Below are 20,049 nucleotides of genomic sequence, written 5' to 3'. Positions count from 1 at the left end.
AAAGGCAGTGCTTTATGGACTGTGTCCTTACAGCCATCCCAGAGTCCAAGGCTTGGCACATTTTCTATTTGCTCCTGAGAAAGATGCATTATGTGACTAGACAAGGAGGTCATCATGATGGTTTTGACATATTTTTTTCTGGGGAATAGAGGAATCTCAGTTAATACCATAATCTGTACAAACTCTATGTAAAATGGCTTCCTTACTCTGACCAGAAGAGCAAGAAATATTTTTATTGAAAAACATATCTAGGCATTGGTTAAGATAGCCTGACACCTCCCCCAAGTACAGCCACAGATGTAATGATAACATCTGTCACATGGTATTTAATGTCAAATCCCCTGGAACCTCGGAAGGTATGTTCTACTTCCAAAATATCTAGGGGCTTGAGATTCCTAGTCCCACCTACTCAGACTGATGCTGTGATGGTCCATCTTCACAGCCAGCTTTCCTTAGACTCACCATGGAAACGTGCCTCTGAGCATGCCTTTGAGAATGTTTCCGAGAGGGCTACTCAAGGGGAAACCCACTCTGAATGTGGGTGGCACTATCCCAGGACCTGGCTCCCAGACAGAACAAAAAGGATAAAATGAGCTGGGCACCAGCATCCACCTCTTGCTGCTTCCTGGCTGCAGATGCAACGTGGCCAGCTGGCTCACACAGCCACCACCATTGCATCTCACTACTGTGGACTGCATCCCCTCAAACCATGAGCCAAAGCAAGCCAGTCCTTAAGCTCCTTTTGTCATTTTGTCACAGCAGTGAGAAACACACTGATGCAGAGCTCGACCTGGATCAGTGACCCTTTTCCAGATATCTCTACCTCTTGTGTGTCAGTCAGTCAAATCTCCAATACTTTTTTTATTATTATTTATTTTTTAATTTTTATTTATTTATTTTGGTCAATTTACCCAACTTCAAACAAATATATTCTGAGTACAGACTAGTTAGATCTGTTGCCAATTAGGATCGCTGTTCTTCATTCTTTGACAAGAATAAAAATGGACAGAGATTATTTAGAAAGGATGTGACCATTCTCTTCAGTGAATCTTCTGGAGTCCAGTAGATCCCCACAGAGGAAGCACACCATTGACTTGCAGTAGGAACTATGTTCCCCTTACTCCATTAGTCCTTAGGACTGTCGTTCTCAACTTCCTAATGCAACCCTTTAATACAGCTTCTCATGTTGTAGTGACCCCCAGCCACAATGTCATTTGTTTCTACTTCATAACCGAAATTTTGCTAGTGTTATGAATTGTAAACATCTGAGATATGAACCCAAGGGGGTCCCAACCCACAGGTTGAGAATCACTACCTTGGGGAGTCAGAGGAAGCAGGCAAACTCCCTCCTGAATAGCCTGTAATAAGGCACTTTGAGGATTCTCTCCATGCTAGACATCATAAAACCACCAACATGCATGAAATGAAACTGTTCCAGCCCAGAAGAAGACAAACTGTACCACCCAGGAGCCCAGGAACAGCACCCTCACCTCAGAGCAGTGAGAAAAGAGGAGGCTGCCTCCTACACAGAGGTAGCCATTGTTGGTCAGCTTTTGTTTAAATTGCTCACCATTTCATGGCACCTGCTTTCCTATCTGGCAGTCATCAGGCCTGAAGAAGGTAAGGGAGTCACACGTGGGGGAAATCTTGATACGTTTTGGTTGTCTAGATAACATGTTGGGTGTTGTTTCATTGTGGCTTGAGAGTACTTTGCCTCATCAATGAACTCAATGGCAAATAGAAAGTGCTCATTTGATCGTGCCTGGAACTGGTTCAATAGCCCTGCTATGTACATCCTCACTCAGGTAACTGCAGATCCCATGCTCCCAAAGTTCTCCAAGAATTACTCTGTCTTCTGCACAGTGACTTTATAAAGCGTGCTTCCAGCCACCCCACATAAAACCTCAGGGCCATCCTAAGCCCCCAATCTATAGAGGTGTTAAATATCTGAGTGAACAGGAAGCAGACCACTTTGGGGAGATGGAGGATGCCATTCCTGATGGAAGTCTTGTGTTTCGAGCATCATATAGGTTTCGGTAAGGAGTTCCAGGGCTGGCAGATGGAACCACACATCACCTACCAGGGCCCCAGCCAAACTTCTCTGCTCAGGTAGGCAGTCACAGAACTTCAGTTTGCTTCCAGAGAGATGAGAGCATGCCAGAGTCAGAACCTGGGGAAAGGAATTCAGGCAGCTGGGTAAGAAGAGGGCAGCTGGATTTAGAGAGTAGACACCTAGGTCTGAGGTCAGCATGTTATAGGAATGGTATGGGCCTTGAGCCTGGGATATCCAGGTTCCTATGACTTTGTACAAAAATATGGACAGAGACATGTGGATGGTAGCAGAAGAGGAGATGGTTTGGAGAAGGAGAAAGACACTTCCAAGCTCAAATGCTCAGGGATGCCTATAAACTGGGGCATTTGCACAAAGAATGTTTTTTTGAGTGTTTTTTGGCACATTCTCTATTACATGTCAGCCTTGATGTGTTATCTGTCCGTGGTTTCTTTCATATGCTACACTCAAACCCAGTGCCTTGTACATGCAGACCAGTACTTAATCACTGAACTATATATAGCCCTTGGTCCCCTAGATGCCTCTCTCTCACCCTCCTCTCCTGCTGCTCACTATTGTCACCCAGACCAGGTGAGGGGAACTGAGAAGAACCTTTCACTCAGGAATCTGATCCATTTCTAGATTAAACAGGAGCCTCCTCTGTCTTTGTCTGCCTCCGTTTTCTCTAGAAGTGCAGCATTCGAAGGTTAGGATGTGGACAGCAGGGGAGGGGTCCACTCAAGATACAAGGTCCTGGTCAATCAGAAAGGGTGCTAATGTTTCTCTTGAGATTATTAAATGATGGTAGTCAACACTGACTTTAAAAGAAAATAATTTTCATTTATTCTTCTCTCATATGCTACATCCTGACCACAGTTTCCCCTCCCTCCTCTCCTCCCAGTCCTCCCCTCAGATCCACTCCTGTTTCCCTCCAGAGAAGGGCAGGCCTCCCAGGGATATCAACCAAACATGGCGTAAGTTATAACAAGATTAGGCACATCCCCTCATATCAAGGCTTGACATGGTAACCCTGTAGGAGGAAAAGGGTCCCAAAATCAGGCAAAAGAGTCAGAGACAGCCACCTGCCTCTGCTGCCACTGTTAGAAGTCCCACAAGAACACCAAGCTATACAACCATATCATATATGCAGAGGATCTAGGTCAGACCCATACAGGCTTCCTGGTTGTCAACTGATTTTTATTGTGCAATATTCTCAACATATTTCTCCTCATTAGCCAAGCACCATGTACCCGAGACTCTTGATGAATTTTGACACATCTCAATTACCCCCCCCCTTAATGTTGGCTTTTCTTTCCTCTCTCTCTCTCTCTCTCTCTCTCTCTCTCTCTCTCTCTCTCTCTCTCTGTCATTCTTTCCTTCTGTCCACCTTTCTCTCCATCCTTCTTCCTGTATGCATGTATACACATGTATGTATTTTTGAGACAGGGTCTCATATACTCCCAGGCTGGCCTCAAATGATCTTAAACTTCTGATCCTCCTACCTCCACCTCCAGAGTGCAAGAACCACAGGCATATGCCACTACTCCTGGTTAGTGCTGTGCTGGGGATCAAAGCCAGAATGCCTGGGTGCTAGACAAGCACTCTGCTAACTGAGATGCTGCCCTAGCCTATCCTCCTTGCCTTGCAGCAAGTCAGTCCTGAGTGTCTGGAGCTTTTTGGAATATAGTAGTGTCACCAGAGGTCAGGGTCTGGGTCTGTATTATCTGATGGTCTGACAGGGACCAACGAGCACACTTCATGTGCACCTGCTTGATGTCTGAGTGAGCAGCTGGATGAAAAACCCCCGTTTCTGTGTTTCACTTTGAACCTGAATGAAAGTAAAAAGGTGTCCTTTAAGAATTCCAACTCTAAGACAGGTATGGTGGCATGCGGCTGTAATCTCAGTACCAGGAGGTGAAGGCAGAAGGGTCAGGAGTTCAGGGTCATCTTCAGCTAGTAACAAGTTCAAGGCCGCCCTGGGCTAATAAGAGACCCTGTCTCAAAAAACAAACACCAGGGATCCCTTACATTTTGTTTTCAAGTGATAGACGTGAATGGCCTGCATCTAAAATCATCTTTTTGGAACAGACAGAAGTCTGCCTTCATCTTAGCTCACAGAACTGCTTCAGAGTTGCCATCACCTGGAGCGACAGGCTAACATCTGGGAAGTTAGTCAACAGTAGACTTTTCCCCCCAGTGACTCTAGGGACAGAATAGGAGGGGGGGGGCATGGTGATCAGAACCTACTGCCTGGAGGAGAAGGCACTATCTCTGCTGCTTGGGGAGTCCTCTAACTTTGCTGAGCGCTCCCTCTCCCCCCCACCCCAGCCCCCCCCTGTCTCCTGGGGACATCCGTAAAGTTACTACAGAGGAAGGATCTCAGGGCCACAAAGGAAATCGGCATAGAGATCAAGGCAGGGCATTTTCTAAAGCATAATGGTTGGTCATTATTAACCTCTTCTGAGTGTGTGATGGTTCCTGGGCTTAAGATTTCCCAAGAGTCAGAAATCCAGATTTCTTGTGAGATTTTTTTTAACTATCACCCAGTGTGAAATGTTTTGTGGAACATCAAAAGATCTGTTTTCACCAACTTACATCTGAGACAATCAGCTTACAACAATGGAAGGTTGATTTTGTCTCATGATTTCAGAGAGATTTCAGTCCAGAGTGGATTGACTTCTTAGATTGTGGCCTGTGGTGAGACAGCACAAGGCGGTAGAAGTGCATGATGTAACAAAGTGGAGTGTGTTGTTGCTGCTAAGCATTGGATCCCTGGATGCTGGGTTCTGCCGCTGATGCAGTAACCCAAATCAAACTGAATGAATGAATCCAGATTTAATAAGCAGGGCAACACAAAGCAGAGCACCCCTGGCTGACCCTCAGGAGGGCGAGAGAGGAATCATGAGAGCATATGTGGCAGATCTAAGGTCCAGCTGGGTCTTAAATAGCCAGTAGGCATGGTCCCGGGCATCTTGTAGGAGGAGCCACGGATGGCGGCCTTCCTCAAGGACAGAGTCTGGATTAAGGCAGGTCCAGGGAGCCACTGCTTGGTATGCTGAGGGCGGGGTCTGGAACGGCACCCCCCAAGCTGGAGATTCCAAACTGTAGCCAGGACAAGAAAGTGGGGAGGGGCTGGGATCACCTCAAGGACACATCTCAGTGGCCAGAAGACCTACTAGAAGTCCAACTTCAAAAAATTTTGTCTGTCTGTCTGTCCGTCCATCCATCCATCTTTTTTATCTGTCTGTCTGCCTACTTGTTTTGTTTTTTGTCTGTGTCTGAGTGTTTTGCCTGAATGTCTATAATGCACAACCTGTGTGAAGTACCCGTGGGGGTGAGAAGGTGGCATCATATCCCCCAGAAATGGAGATACATACCGTTGTGAGCTGCCAAGAGCAGCCAGTGCTTTTAACCAGCCTAGACATGACCCCAGTCCCAGGCCCTACCCCTCAAACTTCCATCACTTCTCAGCAGATCACCTTGGAAACCATGGCCACAACACATGGGCCTTCCAGGAACAGTCCAGACACAAGCTCAAAGAAAACACACCTGGAGGCCGGGTCTGGCTGGTAGAAACCGGTTTACCCACCTCTGGTCTCAGTAGTCACAGGCCCTGGATTACTCAGATTATAAGGCCATCCTTCTTCAGAGTGTCGTAGCAGAAACTCCATAGACAGATGACCTTGGACTTGTCATCTCTGGCACTGGATGAGCAATGGCAGGGGCAGCTCTCAATTCCTCACTGTGTAAGAATGCATTTCATGCTTTAAATGCCAACTTTATTTATTTTTTTTTTAAAAAAAAAAACATTTTAAAAGATTTGTGTGTGGGGAAGTATGGGCAGTTGGGTACTTTGGAAGCCAGAGGAGGGCATTGGATTCCCCCACAGAACCTACCATGCTTCCTTCCTGCCTTGGTTTCCCTAGCTAGTCACACATTCCAGCTGAACATTCTGGAAATGTTTGCCAGCACTGTCTCACTGTGCTCTGCATCCTCATTGCAGGTGCTCTGAGACCAGGGCTCCTTTCCTGGTGTCTTCCCCTCACTTCATGGCTGCTGCAGTGTCGACTTCCGCCAACCTCCAGCCTAACACTGTACACAACCTTATTTAAGGAGTAATATTTCCTCCCGCCGCTGGTCTTGTCCCGCCGCCACACTAGCCTCAAATAACACACTGAGACTCTGTATCTGATATAATGCTGTTGGCCAGTTACTTGTTTCTTATCGGCTAGCTCTGTCTTATTAACCCATTTCTATGTATTTCCACGTGATCTCATCTTACTGGAGAGCCGGCTGGCGTCCTACTCTCTCCAGACTCTCCATCTTGACTCCTCCTTACTACTTCCTCTTTCCTCCTTGTGTCCTAGTCCCACCTGTCTTGCTTTCCTATTGGCCAACAGTGCTTTATTCATTAACCAGTATGAGAAACATATTTACAGAATGACATCTCCCATCAACCTTGCTTCAGTTTCAATGTGCTTTTATACACAAATGAAACAAAGGAAGCAATGATCCAAGGAAGGTTGCTTGAGTTCAGAAAAACATGATCAGAAAAACGTGTGCATAAACAAACGCCAGTAGACACATACTAAATATCAACAGGGCAGCCCTTTCCCAGAGCTTTCTTAAGACAGACCAATTTGAATACAATTGCCTGGCATGTGCTATCGGTTATATCTTTGAAAGCATAGAAGCAAGGCAGATGGCCATGTCCAGATTCAGGGTATGTTGTCCAAATTGGGTTCTGTAGCTATGTTCTGACATCTAACAAAAATAAACATGTCTTGTAAATTGAATGTAAATGTGTGTCACAAGAGGCACGAAATCACTTCCAAGAATAATCAAGGGAACAAAATGTCTTTGAGGTAAAAGGCCCTCTGCCTTTTCCCCTGGAGCTTCTCCTGCAGGTCTCCAAGGCATTGTTTACCATGTATCATTCTTTTGACTGTGTTCTGACCCTGCAGGATAAGGAGGAGTTCGCTGTGTGGGGGTCAAAGCCTTGGTGCTAAATCCCTTGCCCTCAGCGCACAGCATCTAAGAACCAATCAGACAGGGTGTTTGCAGCATGCCAGAGAAAGTGCGGCTCTGGAATCAGAACTTCTTGGATTTGAAGTCCTTTCCCCATGCACCAGTCACTCGGTAAAAGCCTCAATGACATCTGAAGAGTGGGCACAAAGAAAGAACTCATCTTAGAAGGTGGGAATTAGGAAAAATTGTGTGCCATCTCTAGTGCAATTGAACTCAACTAAAAGTGGTTATTATGGACTGGAGAGATGGCTCAGTAGGTAGAATCTGAGCTTGATGTCCAGAATTCGTACCAAATGAACAAATTATCAAAGCTGGACAGGTTTATAATCCCAGGGCTGGGAAGGCAGAGACAGGAGGTTTGCTGGGGCTCACTCCTGAGCCAGCTGAGTAGAACTGGCTACTTCTAGGCCAGCAAGAGATTCTACTTCAAAATCCACACAAGGCAGTGAACTAAAAAGAAGATTCAGTGGCTAAGAGCTTGTGTATATCTTCTAGAGAACCCATGTTCACTTCCTAGCACCCACATATGGTAGCTCACAACCACCTGTAACTCCAGCTCCAGAGAAAATGATGCCCCTTCTGGACACACACACACACACACACACACACACACACACACACACACACACACACGCTTCTGGTAGAATGGTCCTACATATGGGCTGTGATCTGATTCTGAACATACAGTGAGTTCCAGCTGTTCAGCCTGTCCCCACCAGTGAGCCCCTGTGAGATGTCCAAGGCAAGAGAGAATGAGACTGGAGTCAGTGAGTTTCTCCTGCTCGGCATCACCAGTGACCCGGGGCAGCAGCAGATCCTCTTCTGGGCCTTCCTGTGTATGTACCTGGTCACAGTGGCTGGGAATACACTCATCCTCCTGGCCATCAGCTCTGACCCGCGCCTGCACACCCCCATGTACTTCTTCCTTGCCAACCTTTCCTTTGTTGACATCTGCTTCACCACCAATCTCATCCCTAGGCTCCTGGCTAGCCATGTGTCTGGCACACAAACTATCTCTTACACTCACTGCCTGACTCAGATGTACTTTCTAATCTCCTTTGCCAATGTGGACACCTTTCTGCTGGCTGCCATGGCCCTGGACAGATTTGTGGCCATCTGCTACCCGCTACAGTACTGCACCGTCATGACCCCCCAGCTCTGTGTGGGGCTGGCAGCCACCGTGTGGGTATGCTCTGGTCTCATCTCCCTGGTGCACACACTCCTCATGAGCAGACTGAACTTCTGCTCTTCGCTTCCCGAGATCTCTCACTTCTACTGTGATGCTTACTTGATCATGAAGTCAGCATGCTCAGACACACGAGTCAATCAACATGTCTTCCTGGGAGCTGTGGTCCTCTTTGTGGCTCCCTGCATTCTCATTGTGGTCTCTTATGTCCGCATCACTGTAGCAGTCCTCCAGATACCTTCTGCCAATGGCAGGTACAAGGCATTTTCCACATGTAGCTCACACCTGTCCGTGGTCACCCTGTTCTATGGGACAGTTCTGGGGATCTATATACGGCCCCCAGACTCCTTCTCCACCCAGGACACAGTGGCCACCATCATGTATACTGTGGTAACCCCCATGCTGAACCCTTTCATCTACAGCCTGAGGAACAAGGACATGAAGGAGACCATGACAAGGCTCCTCAACAGGGGCTTGAAGTCCTCTTAGCAAGGGGAGTGCCAGCTTGGTGTTTGGATATCTAAGACAGAAAGACATGAAGCCTGACTTTGGATGTCACCTCTACCCCGCCTCCTCCCATTCACCCGCTCAGACTATTTTTAGAAAAGGAAAAACATCCAGACATAAGAATCAACTTATAATATTAGAAGAGACACTTGAATCTCAGCTGTGGAGAACAGAAAATCCTAATGATATGGAGTTAAACAATACAAAAGTTTCTGAGTATCACTATTTCAATAATGACAAATCCAAAATAGAAAAATCCAAAGCTAGAATTGAGATTCCTTCCAGGCCTCTCATGCTCCCAGGAATACACATTGATCCCAGTGTTTCCAAGATGGCTGCTGGGGCACCTGCCATCTTGTAGCATCCCAGGTGAGAAGAGGAAAGGCACAGAGAGCCGCAACAGCTTTCTGGGAAGCCCCACTTGCCTCCGTTTGGCCACACCTGTCAGAAGCGGTTGTTCTTTTGCTCATTGCTGTTGTCATGTGATCTTTCGTTGGCTAGAGTTAGACATGTTGCAGCTTGAAATGGAATCCCCTTAGAAAGGAAGGGTGAGGTGACAAGCAGAGCAGGCTGGCCACACACCCAACCATGTCTTGCTGCCACAGTAACAAGCACAGAGCCCCATTGCTGTTTGCAAGAGTACAAACTTGTTTTGGAGGTGGACTCTCTATAGTGGGTCTCAACCTTCCTCATGCTGAGACCCCTTAATATAGTCCCTCATCTGTGGTGACTGCCAACCATAACATTATTTCCTTGCTACTGCAAACTGTATTTTTGCTACTCTTATTAATTATAATGTAAGTGTATAATACGCAGGATATCTGGTAAACCCAAAGGGGTCATGACCCACAGGTTGAGAAGCACTATCTCTAGACTGTGTCTGAAAACACAAGCCACAGATGAGACTTTCTTATTTTCCCCTTGTATTTTTTTCAGGGACCCTTATATTCTTCATTCTCACCTTATATTTTTTTCTTATCAAGGGGTCCTACACTTTCAAGGCCAAAGTCCTCAGTCCTAACCCCAAGTGAGGTTCCTCCAGGCAGGGCCAAGAAGTACAAGAAAAAGATGAACTTAGGGGTCTTGTGACAGTTTGGGGGGAGATTAATGGTTTTAAAAATTATTTTAACACTTTTACTTGTGTGCATGTGTATATGTCTGTATGAGCATATGTGTGCAAATGTCCAAGGAGGTCAGAAGACGGTGTTGGATCCCTGCTGCTGGAGTTACAGTGGTTGTGAGTTGCCCGGCTTAGAAACTGGGAACAGAACTTGGATCTTCTGGAAGGATAGCAAGTGTTCTTAGGCGCTCTTCACACCGACTGCTTTTGTTTGTTTGTTTTTAGAGGAAATAAATTACATCTGCTGATTTCTCCTCTGTAGAAAAGATTCATAGTGTTCAAATTTTGCTCATTATATATAAATATTGATGTATGCTAATGTCAAAATACAGCAACATGTTCTACATAAAACAAAAGAAACAATAATGTATTCTAGTAAAGCATCAAAGTTATATTAAAACAGCAAGTTTTCATTTGTTTCTTTTTTGAGACAGTGTCTAGCTATGCAACCCAGGTTAACCTCAAACCAGTGATCCTCTTGTCTCAGCCTCCCAAATCTTTGGATTACTGGCACGTGCCACCATGCCTGGCAAAACAGAAAATAGTTGTCTATAGCATGTAAAACATGAATTTCTAGGCTTGCTATCAAGAACTAAATTGATATAATTTTTGGAGCTGACTTCATGAGTTTGTATTAAGCCTGCCTTTTTGTTTTCCATACTCTCTTATGTTTGACATTTTGACACTGGGGATTCTCTGGATGAGAAGGGAACCCCTCCATCCTGATAACTCAAGCAAGATGATATCTTTTATATTCAAACTAATTCAGAAGCCAGAGCACCTCAACATTAGCCTTTTACATGCTAGCCAAATAACCCCAGGTCTGGTTCTCAGGGCATTAAAGAGTTTCTAAACCCTAGGGCACAAACGGATGTCCATAACCCCAGTCCAAGCCTGTGTAAGGTAACTTTCTCACTCCTAGCTGCAGAATCCACAACAGAGGTTCCCACCCTTGTTTCCCACAACACTCTGATCAACATTAGGCTTCCCTATGTGATCTATCCCCCCTGCTGCTGGATTCTGTGAGTGTAGACCCTTCATGACAGCCATTTCTATGCCTGAAGGTCTTACCATGTTAGCCTCTCAATGTTGTGGTTCCTCCCTCCTTAAGGACCATAGCTCAGTTAAAGCTTGATCTTTACCTATATCACACAAAGAACCAGCCAGAATGAAGCAGTCTGACAGTTTATTAAGATAAAGAATAGTACATATTTCTGATTTAAGCATGGGGGCACTTAGGGAAAGGACAACACACATCTTAACAAAAGCTTGTGAAGTTACATTGTTTATGTCAGTTCAACCAGGTTCAAAGGTTAAGCAGAGTTTAAAAATTAAAGTTCTAAAAATGTATAAAGTTAGATGGTTACTTATTTTTCTGATTTCTTTTTTTGTAAATAAAATTATAAAGTGGGGATGACCCATGTTACATCCTGGGGACCCATGTGGTAGAAAGAGAGAACTGGTCTGAGAATTGTCTCCTGACACTGAAGTCTTAAAAATTGTAAAATAAAATAGCACAAATGTACATGTTTCTCCCACATGACAGCTTTTAAAATAAGAACACCCCACAGTCCTTGAGTGGTGACAGAGGCCCTCAGTCTTTAAGTCAAACTGGGGTTACTAGGAATCTAAGTTAAGAAATGTAGTCCATGGGTCTGAGAGGCAACTAGGCCAGTCAAAGTGTTTGCTGCAAACCGGGACCCTAGAGCTCCACCCTCAGATCCCAGGGTAGAGCAGAGAGCTGATTCTTCTGACCTCCACATACATGCTTCAGCAGGCACATGCCTACAGTCATGCACACACACGACACCACAAAATATACACAATAATAATAACAATATTTTTAAATGCAAAATTAAATCTTTGTTCTTCCTTCAGTTCCTTTTTTGTGGCATGTGTACAACAGGATTTTATAAACCTGTATAAAATCTAGGAGTCACAAATGAAAGAGAGCACGCAGTCTTTGACTTTCTGAATCTGACTTGTCTCACTTAGCATGCCTTGCTCTGGTTGCATCTATTTTCCCACAAACAACAGAACTCTGTAACTTTGCTCCTGGGAAGAGCGGTAATCGTGGGGGTGACAGGTTGACTTGGAGTCCTTGTTGGCATGGGCATGCGCAGAAGCACTCACCTCTATCCATCTCTGCAGACTGCTGCATTCCAGGGAAAACTGCCAATAGTCAGGCTGACTGGGGATTCCTTAGTCTTTTCTGGAGATGTGTCTACTCGATGTGTGTGTTACACAGATTCATAATTATATCCCTGAGCTTGGGAGGCTGGGGCAGGAGGATCACTGAAGGTGCAGAAACAACCTGGACTACATGGTGAGTTCTAAGGCTGCTCAAAGAGACCCTGTATGAGACCCTATCCCCCCCCCCCCCACCAACTTTTTTCCAGAAGCTTATGGTCTCTTGCTCTCTCTGGTGTCCATTTTTGGTACTGCAGGTCATTGTGAGCTTCCCGAGTTCCTGTCTTAGACACCAAGCACGCGCGCACACACACACACACACACACACACACACACACACACACACACACACACACACACGGGGGTGGGAGGGGAGAAAGAGGGAGGGAGGGAGAGAGAGAGAGAGAGAGAGGAGAGAGGGAGAAGGAGAAAAAGAGAGCTGTTGGAAGTTGCTGGGTCCTTGCATGGCTCTATGTACTTGGCATGACTGGGCAGTGAGGAAATGAAGAAACAGAGATAAGGGCTTGAAAGAAAACTCAGTGGTTTGGGCTCTCTGGTGGAGAAAGCACAGCACCCTGGAAACTCAGCATGTTTATTATATAGAGTTGAACAGAGAGGTGGGATTACTACAAACAGCTGAACCAGGGAGGAGCATTATTACACACAGAGAAACAAGGAGTCAGGGTTATTATGAACAGCTGAACAAGGAGGCAGGTTTAGCTATTCTTGGTAGAAGTCTTGTAGGGAAGCAACCTCAGGCTGGAAACAGAGGGTGCTGGGAGAAAAGGATGGACTTTTCTGCACAAACTGTTAACATTCCCACTTGGAACAGGTTTCGCCATCTCTCTGGACCTCACCTGGGGAAGGTCTGCCATTCCCATTATACTGAGGCATTGGTCCTGGACATGGCTGTGCCCATGTATACAATACCTATCCACTCGGGACTTCACACAGGGTTTCCTCCACTCCACACAGCGTGTAGTTTCCATTTTCCCCTTTCCCTTGAGAGAAGCTCCTATTGGGTGTTTTTTCCCAGTTACTCCAGGCTATGTGGGATGAGCCTGCACTGGCCTCTCCAGGGTCTATGCTTCCCAGCTTCCTGGGATTTCCTGTTGGTTTCTGGAATGTTCATGGGGCTTCCTGCACCACAGGTTGTTAAATTGGCCTCCCTGGTGAGGCAGGAGCCCAGCTGTTTCCCATTCTGCTACTTTGATTTTAGAGCCTTTGGCAGTTTCCAAATTCATCATTTTTCTCCTCACCTCTTCCAAGAATATTGATGAACCCATTTGAAACTTTCTTCCGTGGCAGCCAGATAATTCAATAGGTGAAGACATTTGCCACCAAACCTGGTGACCTGAGTTCAGTTCCAGGACCAAGCATATCAGGAGAGAAACCATGTCCAAGCCCCCCCCACCCCCACCCCCCACACACACGATAGTAGCACACAATGCCACATAAAGAGATACATGTAGTTAAAAAATTCTTCCTATGTTACCATGGGTTTTATTTTCTCATGTTTCCCTTTGATTCTTCCAAATATCTCCATCACTGCTGGAATTTACCTATTTGATTTTGTTTGTCCCCCATTCTCATTACAGTCATTATAAATCAACATTCTAATTATGGTTGTAATTGTTATCTCCTACTCACAGCTTCAACATCTGTCCATCATTAAGCCTGGTTATAAGCACTTTGTTTCTTTAGACTGTGTTTTTCTTCCCTTTTTGTGTCCTATGGTTTGGTTTTGTTTTTAAGTATAGACATGTTATGTAACAGCAAGACTGAGGTCAACTTTCTGTTTTCTGTTTCATTTATTTTTATTTTTTTTTTGTTTTTTGTTTATTTATTTCATTATTTCTTTTTAATTTTATGTTCCTTTACTAACATCTCAAAAAATACCTACTTTTGTTTTATGTGCACAAGTGTTTGCCTGTCCTTATGTATGTGTACTGCATGAGTGCAGTGTTAATTAGACACCAGCAGAGGGTGTCTGAGTCTCTGGAGTTAGAAGTGGGAGTAGGAAAGGGAACAAGTGCTCTTAACTGCCCAGCCGTCTCTCCAGACCCCTAATGTTCTGCTCCCATACTAGATTTTTACAGTTGCAGTTCAGATCATCTCTAGAACACACTCTTTCTTTTCCCATCTGTATTTAAATTTTGACACCTCCCTGGGAGGACTACTGGCTCCCCTCACAAAGTTTCATCTATATTGATACCATGCTAGTGAAATTCTCCCTTTGAGATTCCTGCTACTTTGGACATCTCTAATGTAGTTCACAGCTTAGGAACCCTGTGCCTTGACCCCTCACCCATTGCTGCTGTATCCTTGCACCCCCCACAGTTCCTTCTTTCACAGATAGGAGAATTAGAGGTGTGTTGTTTCATTTCCAAATGAACCACACCTGCCATTTTCTTTGTTGTTTGCTTTTTTTTTTTACATATCAGCCAAAGTTTCCCCTTCCTCCCCTCCTCCCCCATCCCCATCCTCTCCTCCTCTGTTTCTCTTCAGAGATGGGTGAGCCTCTTTGGATATCAGCCACCCATGGTAAATCAAGTTGCAGTGAGACTAGGCCCCTCCTCTTCTATTGAGGCTGAATGAGGCAACCTGGTAGGAGAAAAGGGTCCCAAAAGCATGCAACAGAGTCAGACAGTCCCTGCTCTTGTAAGGATGGAAAAATTTAGCCTAATTCTCCTTAGACTCTGCCCCCTAGCAGTAAGTAGGAAAAAGGTCATTCTTGACTGTTTACAACAGGGCGATTTACTGACAGCACCTGTGAGTAAATGAGAACAGGAAATGAGCTGTGCCACACTACCCAGAAGCCCTAGCGAAAGCAGACTTCCTGGGCTAAGCACTGGCTTGGATAGTTCAAATTGACTGGTCCACACTGGATGCTATGAGATGATTGGTTTGTGATGCGCGGGCTTTGTTGTAACCCTATAAAAGCTGTCTGAACCCTGTACCCAGGGTTCCCAGTCCTCTACCCCACGTGGAGTATGGCTGCGGACCCCAGTGCACTGGAATATAAAAGACCTCATGCTTTTGCATCAAGACCGCTTCCCGTGAATGATTTGGGGGGGGGGCGCCTTTCCTGAGTTGGGTCTTTCACTCTCACTGTTAGGAGTCTCACGTGAAGACTAAGTTACACAACTGTAACATATATGCACAGGGCCTAGGTTGGCCCCATGCAGACCCCCTGCTTATTGGTTCAGTCTCTGTGAGCCCCTATGAGCCCAGGGTAGTTGTTTCTGTGGGTTTTCTTATGGTGTCCCTGACCCCTCTGGCTCCTATGATCCTTCCTCCCTCTCTTCCACAGGATTCCCTGAGCTCTGCCTAATGTTTGGCTGTAGTTCTCTGCTTCTGTTTCTATCAGTTGCTGGATAAAGCCTCTGATGACAATTGGGCTAGGCACCAATTTGAGTACAGCAGAATATCATTAGGAATTATTGACTTTTTTCTCAGTTATGTTGGGTTCTATCCTAGGTCCTGGGGTATCTCAGCTCTGGGTCCTGACCCTCAGGGATGAGCTCCCCCTCTCAGAGTATGGATCTCCAGCTACACCAGTCATTAGTTGGTCACTCCTACAATTTCTGCACCATCTTCACCCCAACACATCTTGTAGGGAGGGTGATGTATGTGGCTGGGTTGGTGTCCTAGTCCCCTCCACTAGAAGTCTTGCCTGGTTACAAGAGATGGTCGGTTCAAGCTAGGAGTGTTAGCTAAGATTCCCCCTCATAGATTCCTGGGAGTTTCCATTGCTCTAGGTTTCTAGCTCATCCCAGGGATGCCCCCAGATTCCAGTCATCTCTCCCAATACTCTTTCCCTTAATCCACCCCTAACCTAATCCCTCCTATTCCCATCCCCACTTCTCTTCCAGGTCCCCCCCCCCCATCCACTGGCAATGTCATGCATTCCCCCCTTCAGCTCTCCTTGTTACTTCTCTGATCCTGTCTCTGATTATAGCATGGTTCTCTTTTACCTTACGGCAAATATCTACTTATGATTGAGTACATACCATGCTTGCCTTTCTCAGTCTGAGTTATCTCATTCAAGATGTTTTTGTTCTAGTTCCATCCGTTTGTCAGCAAATTTCCTGATGTCATTGTTTTTAACAACTGAGTAAATACTCCATTGTGTCAATGTAATACATTTTCTTTATCCATTCTTTGGTTGAGGGGCATCTAGGTTGTTTCTAGGTTCTGGCTATTGCAAATAAAGCTACTATGAAGATAGTTGAGCAAGTGTCCTTGTGGTATGAGGGAACATCCTTTAGATATATGCCCAGGAGTTATTAGCTGGGTCTTGAGACAGACTGAATGCCAATTTTCTGAGAAACCACCACATTGACTTCCAAAGTGGTTGTATAAGTTTGTACTTTCACCAGCAGTGGAGGCGTGTTCCCCTATGCTCCACATTCTCTCTAACATGAGCTGTCACTTGTATTTAGCCATTCTGACAGGTGTAAGATGGAATCTCAGTGTTGTTTTTATTTGCATTTCCCTGATGGCTAAGAATGGTGAACATCTCAAGTGTTTCTTAGCCATTTGAGATTCCTCTGTTGAGAATTCTCTGTTTAGAACTGTGCCCTATTTTTAAATTGGATTATTTGGGTTTTTTGATGTCTAGTTTTATTTCTTTATATATTTGGGATATTAGCCCTCTGTCAGATGTGGGTTGGTGAAGAGCTTTTCCTATTTGGTGGGCTACTGCTTTGTCCTTTTGACAGTGTCCATTCTCTTACTGGTTTACAACTTCATGTTGTTTTGCTTGTCTCCTCTCATACCTGGCTGGAATGTATTATGGGACACTGAGCAATGTTAACTTTACTTTTTTAGGTTCTCTGTGTGTGTGTGGCTTTTTGTTTGTTTTGTTTTATTTTTGCTTCAAACAAAGAACCTTTTTTTCTGGGATGTAGTCAAATTATTTTAAAGCAGCCTAATCCTCCCCAGTCCTGGTTTTAAGGTGTGTTAGTGAGTCTGAGTAGTTTTGGGGCTGAAGCTAACCATTTCCTCCTCAGGGAAGACCCCATTGCCTATGGGTCCAGTTCCCCATGAACTGTGACATAGACCCCACTGCATACTATGGTCTAGTCTGGATATAAGGTACAGGCATCATCCCTGACTCCCTGTCAGGTCAGCCTTTCCTAAACTCCATGCAGCATCTGACATGTGCCAGTCAACAGTCAAAGTACAGGGATCAAATCCTCTGCAGACCCAGGGGTCTATTTGAGGGTAATTCTATTCTCACCACCATTTTTTCCTGTAGCCTCCAGGTGATCTGGTGTCCCTGGACTTTCAGCTCGATCTCCTCTAATCAGGGAGTTTGTGGGCTCCACCTAGGGGCCTATTCTGTGCCAGAACTGAGAACCCTTCAAGGCAAGAAGCTTAGTACCAAGAAGTAGGACTTACCAATTGTTTCAGTGTCTGAAAGATTCTCTTCTCTAATCTTATCCAATGTTCAACAGGAAAATGAACCAAGTCCTGTGAACCTCCAAGATCCATGCCAGAAATGGACACCCAGATCCATGACCAGGAGCTATACCTAAATCCATGGCCAGGAGTGGACTCCAAGATCCATGGCCAGAAGTCACACCCAGATTCATGGCCAGAAGTAGATACCAAGATCCATGGCTAGAAATGATACCCAGATGCATAGCCAGGAGTGACACCCAGATCCATGGCCAGGAGTGACACCCAGATCCATGACCAGGAGTGACACCCAGATCCATGGCCAGGAGTGACACCCAGATCCATGGCCAGGAGTGACACCCAGATCCATGGCCAGGAGTGACACCCAGATCCATGGCCAGGAGTGACACCCAGATCCATGGCCAGGAGTGATACCCAGATCCATGGCCAGGAGTGGACACCAAGATCCATGGCCAGAAGTGACACCCAGATTCATAGCCAGAAGTAGATACCAAGATCCATGGCTAGAAACGATACCCAGATGCATAGCCAGGAGTGACACCCAGATCCACGGTGTCTGGAGAGTAGCAGGTAGCAAAGATTGAACCTACCACTCTGGATGTGCTAAGTATGAAGTTCATTGGTCTCTGGTAAAGTCTTCGAGGTGATTTGCTGAAGTAAGGGAGTCTTTGCATCAAATGGTCCTGGTTCCACCATTCTCTCCACACAGAGAAAGAATGAAACCTCACTGTCCACCTTATATCAGGAAAAACATTACCTGAGGCTTGGTTTGATGGCAACACTCAGAAGGCAGAGGCAGGGGGATTCCTGTGAGTTCCAGTCCATCCAGGGCCACATGAGGAGACTCTGTCTCAAAAGCAAATAACAACAATACAAGAAAAATTATCTGAAAAGCAGTCATAGATCTAAAATAAGAGGCACGGCTGTAACACTCATGGGGGGGTTATAGAAGAAAATCTTCACAACCACTGGGGGGCACGATGATTTCTTGAATAGGAGGAGTATGGACTAACTAGAAAAACAGAAGCAACATAGTCTCTATGAAAACTGATTTTCCCCTGAAAAAATGTTATGAAACAAAAAGGCAAAAATAAATAAAAAGGCAGTCAGAGACCAAGAAGTAAGTGTGTGTGTGTGTGTGTGTGTGTGTGTGTTAGTTTTCCATTGCTGTGACAAATACTTGAGAAAACAATATGAAGAAGATGAAAGATTTGGGGGCAGCTCACAATTTCAGAATATTCAATTCTGGGTCACTTGGCTTGAGTGAGACAGGTCATCATGGCCAGGAGCATGTGATGGAGTAAAGCTTACTCCATGGAAGCCAGAAAGCAGAGAGAAGACCAGCGTCCAGATGTGACCTCGGGACTATACTCAGCGATACTCACCTAGCTGCAGAGGCTTTATCACATGGATGGCTAGAGACCTATCTTTATAGATGGTAAGTAGACAAGTGACAGATAGTGAGAAGATAGCTGATACCTAGACAGAAAGATATGTTTGTAGATAGATGATAAAAAAATCTGATAAAATTATTTTTTTTACCCAGAAAATACAAAGAAATCATAAAATAATAAAATCTCAATAAAAATGGTCAGAAGACTGGTAGTGGGGCCAACCAGCTTGAATCCAAAAACTGCAAACAGTCCTGAAGGAGGCATGGTGGCAGTCTCTTGTGACCACAGCACTCCAGAGACTGAGGCGGAAGAGTTAAGCTTTTGATGCCAGTCTGGTCCACAGAGCAAGGCTATTAAAAAAAAAGAAAGAAAAAAAGGATAACATTTTCATTTATTATACATAATTTCACAAATTTTCAAACTACTTATCAAAACAAACAAATAAAAAACAAAAATAGCTCTCCAAAGTACTAAAGGAAAATCCCAGGTGGGTGCTGGCACCAGACCTACTGTCATCAATCAATAATGAAAATTTGAATCATAAATTCTCCCAGAGGGATAACTGGGCAGTGAATTCAAATGCCTTAGAGTATAGCAGTTCTTGACCCAGCAATTCTACTTCAGGAAACTTAAGAAAATAATCTCCAAAGATGTGGCTTCCCTGATGTTGATGAAAAAAAAAATACCTTAAAATAACATAAGCCACTAGCAATAAAACCTTAGTTGAATACATTGAAATAAATAAGCTTCAGATAAGAGCTTTAAAAGTTACCTAGCTTCAACCAAAACACTGGGGCTCCAATTGTAACAGTGCATGCAGAGCGAGTGACAAATTAAGCTGAGGTTCTAGGTGCTATTACAAAGAATCAAACCCTAACCATTAATTTCTGCTCCAAGGCCCCAAGAGCAGTTGGAGTGGGGATGGGCGAGGGGGGCACTTTCTCATGACTGAAAATTCTTATTAGTCTGGCCTGGGAAAGCCTGTCTCAGCTATCTGGGAGTCTGAGGCAAGAGAATTCTAAGTACAAAGCCAGCTTGTTTTGCAGAGTGAGTTCAAGGCTACCCCAGACAATAAGACTCTGTCTCAAGACTTAAAAGAGGGCTGTGTGGGGTCTCCCTTTTCTTAGCGATCTGTTGAACACCAAAC

General features: G+C 45.0%; 2 protein-coding genes across 2 annotated transcripts in view; one reads left to right on the top strand and one right to left on the bottom strand.

The window, feature by feature from the left end:
• Canx (calnexin) overlaps positions 1-20,049 on the bottom strand; it is a 1,018,992-nt gene that overhangs the window by 673,200 nt on the left and 325,743 nt on the right. The window lies entirely within an intron of this gene.
• Positions 7,812-8,753, top strand: LOC127219342 (olfactory receptor 1D2). The gene has a single exon (XM_051180805.1). It carries the CDS (start codon positions 7,812-7,814, stop codon positions 8,751-8,753), a length of 942 nt encoding a protein of 313 aa, XP_051036762.1.

This window comes from Phodopus roborovskii, unplaced genomic scaffold (assembly GCF_943737965.1).
Source record: "Phodopus roborovskii unplaced genomic scaffold, PHOROB, whole genome shotgun sequence".
NCBI lineage: Eukaryota > Metazoa > Chordata > Mammalia > Rodentia > Cricetidae > Phodopus > Phodopus roborovskii.
This window is presented reverse-complemented; position numbering and strand designations above follow the sequence as displayed.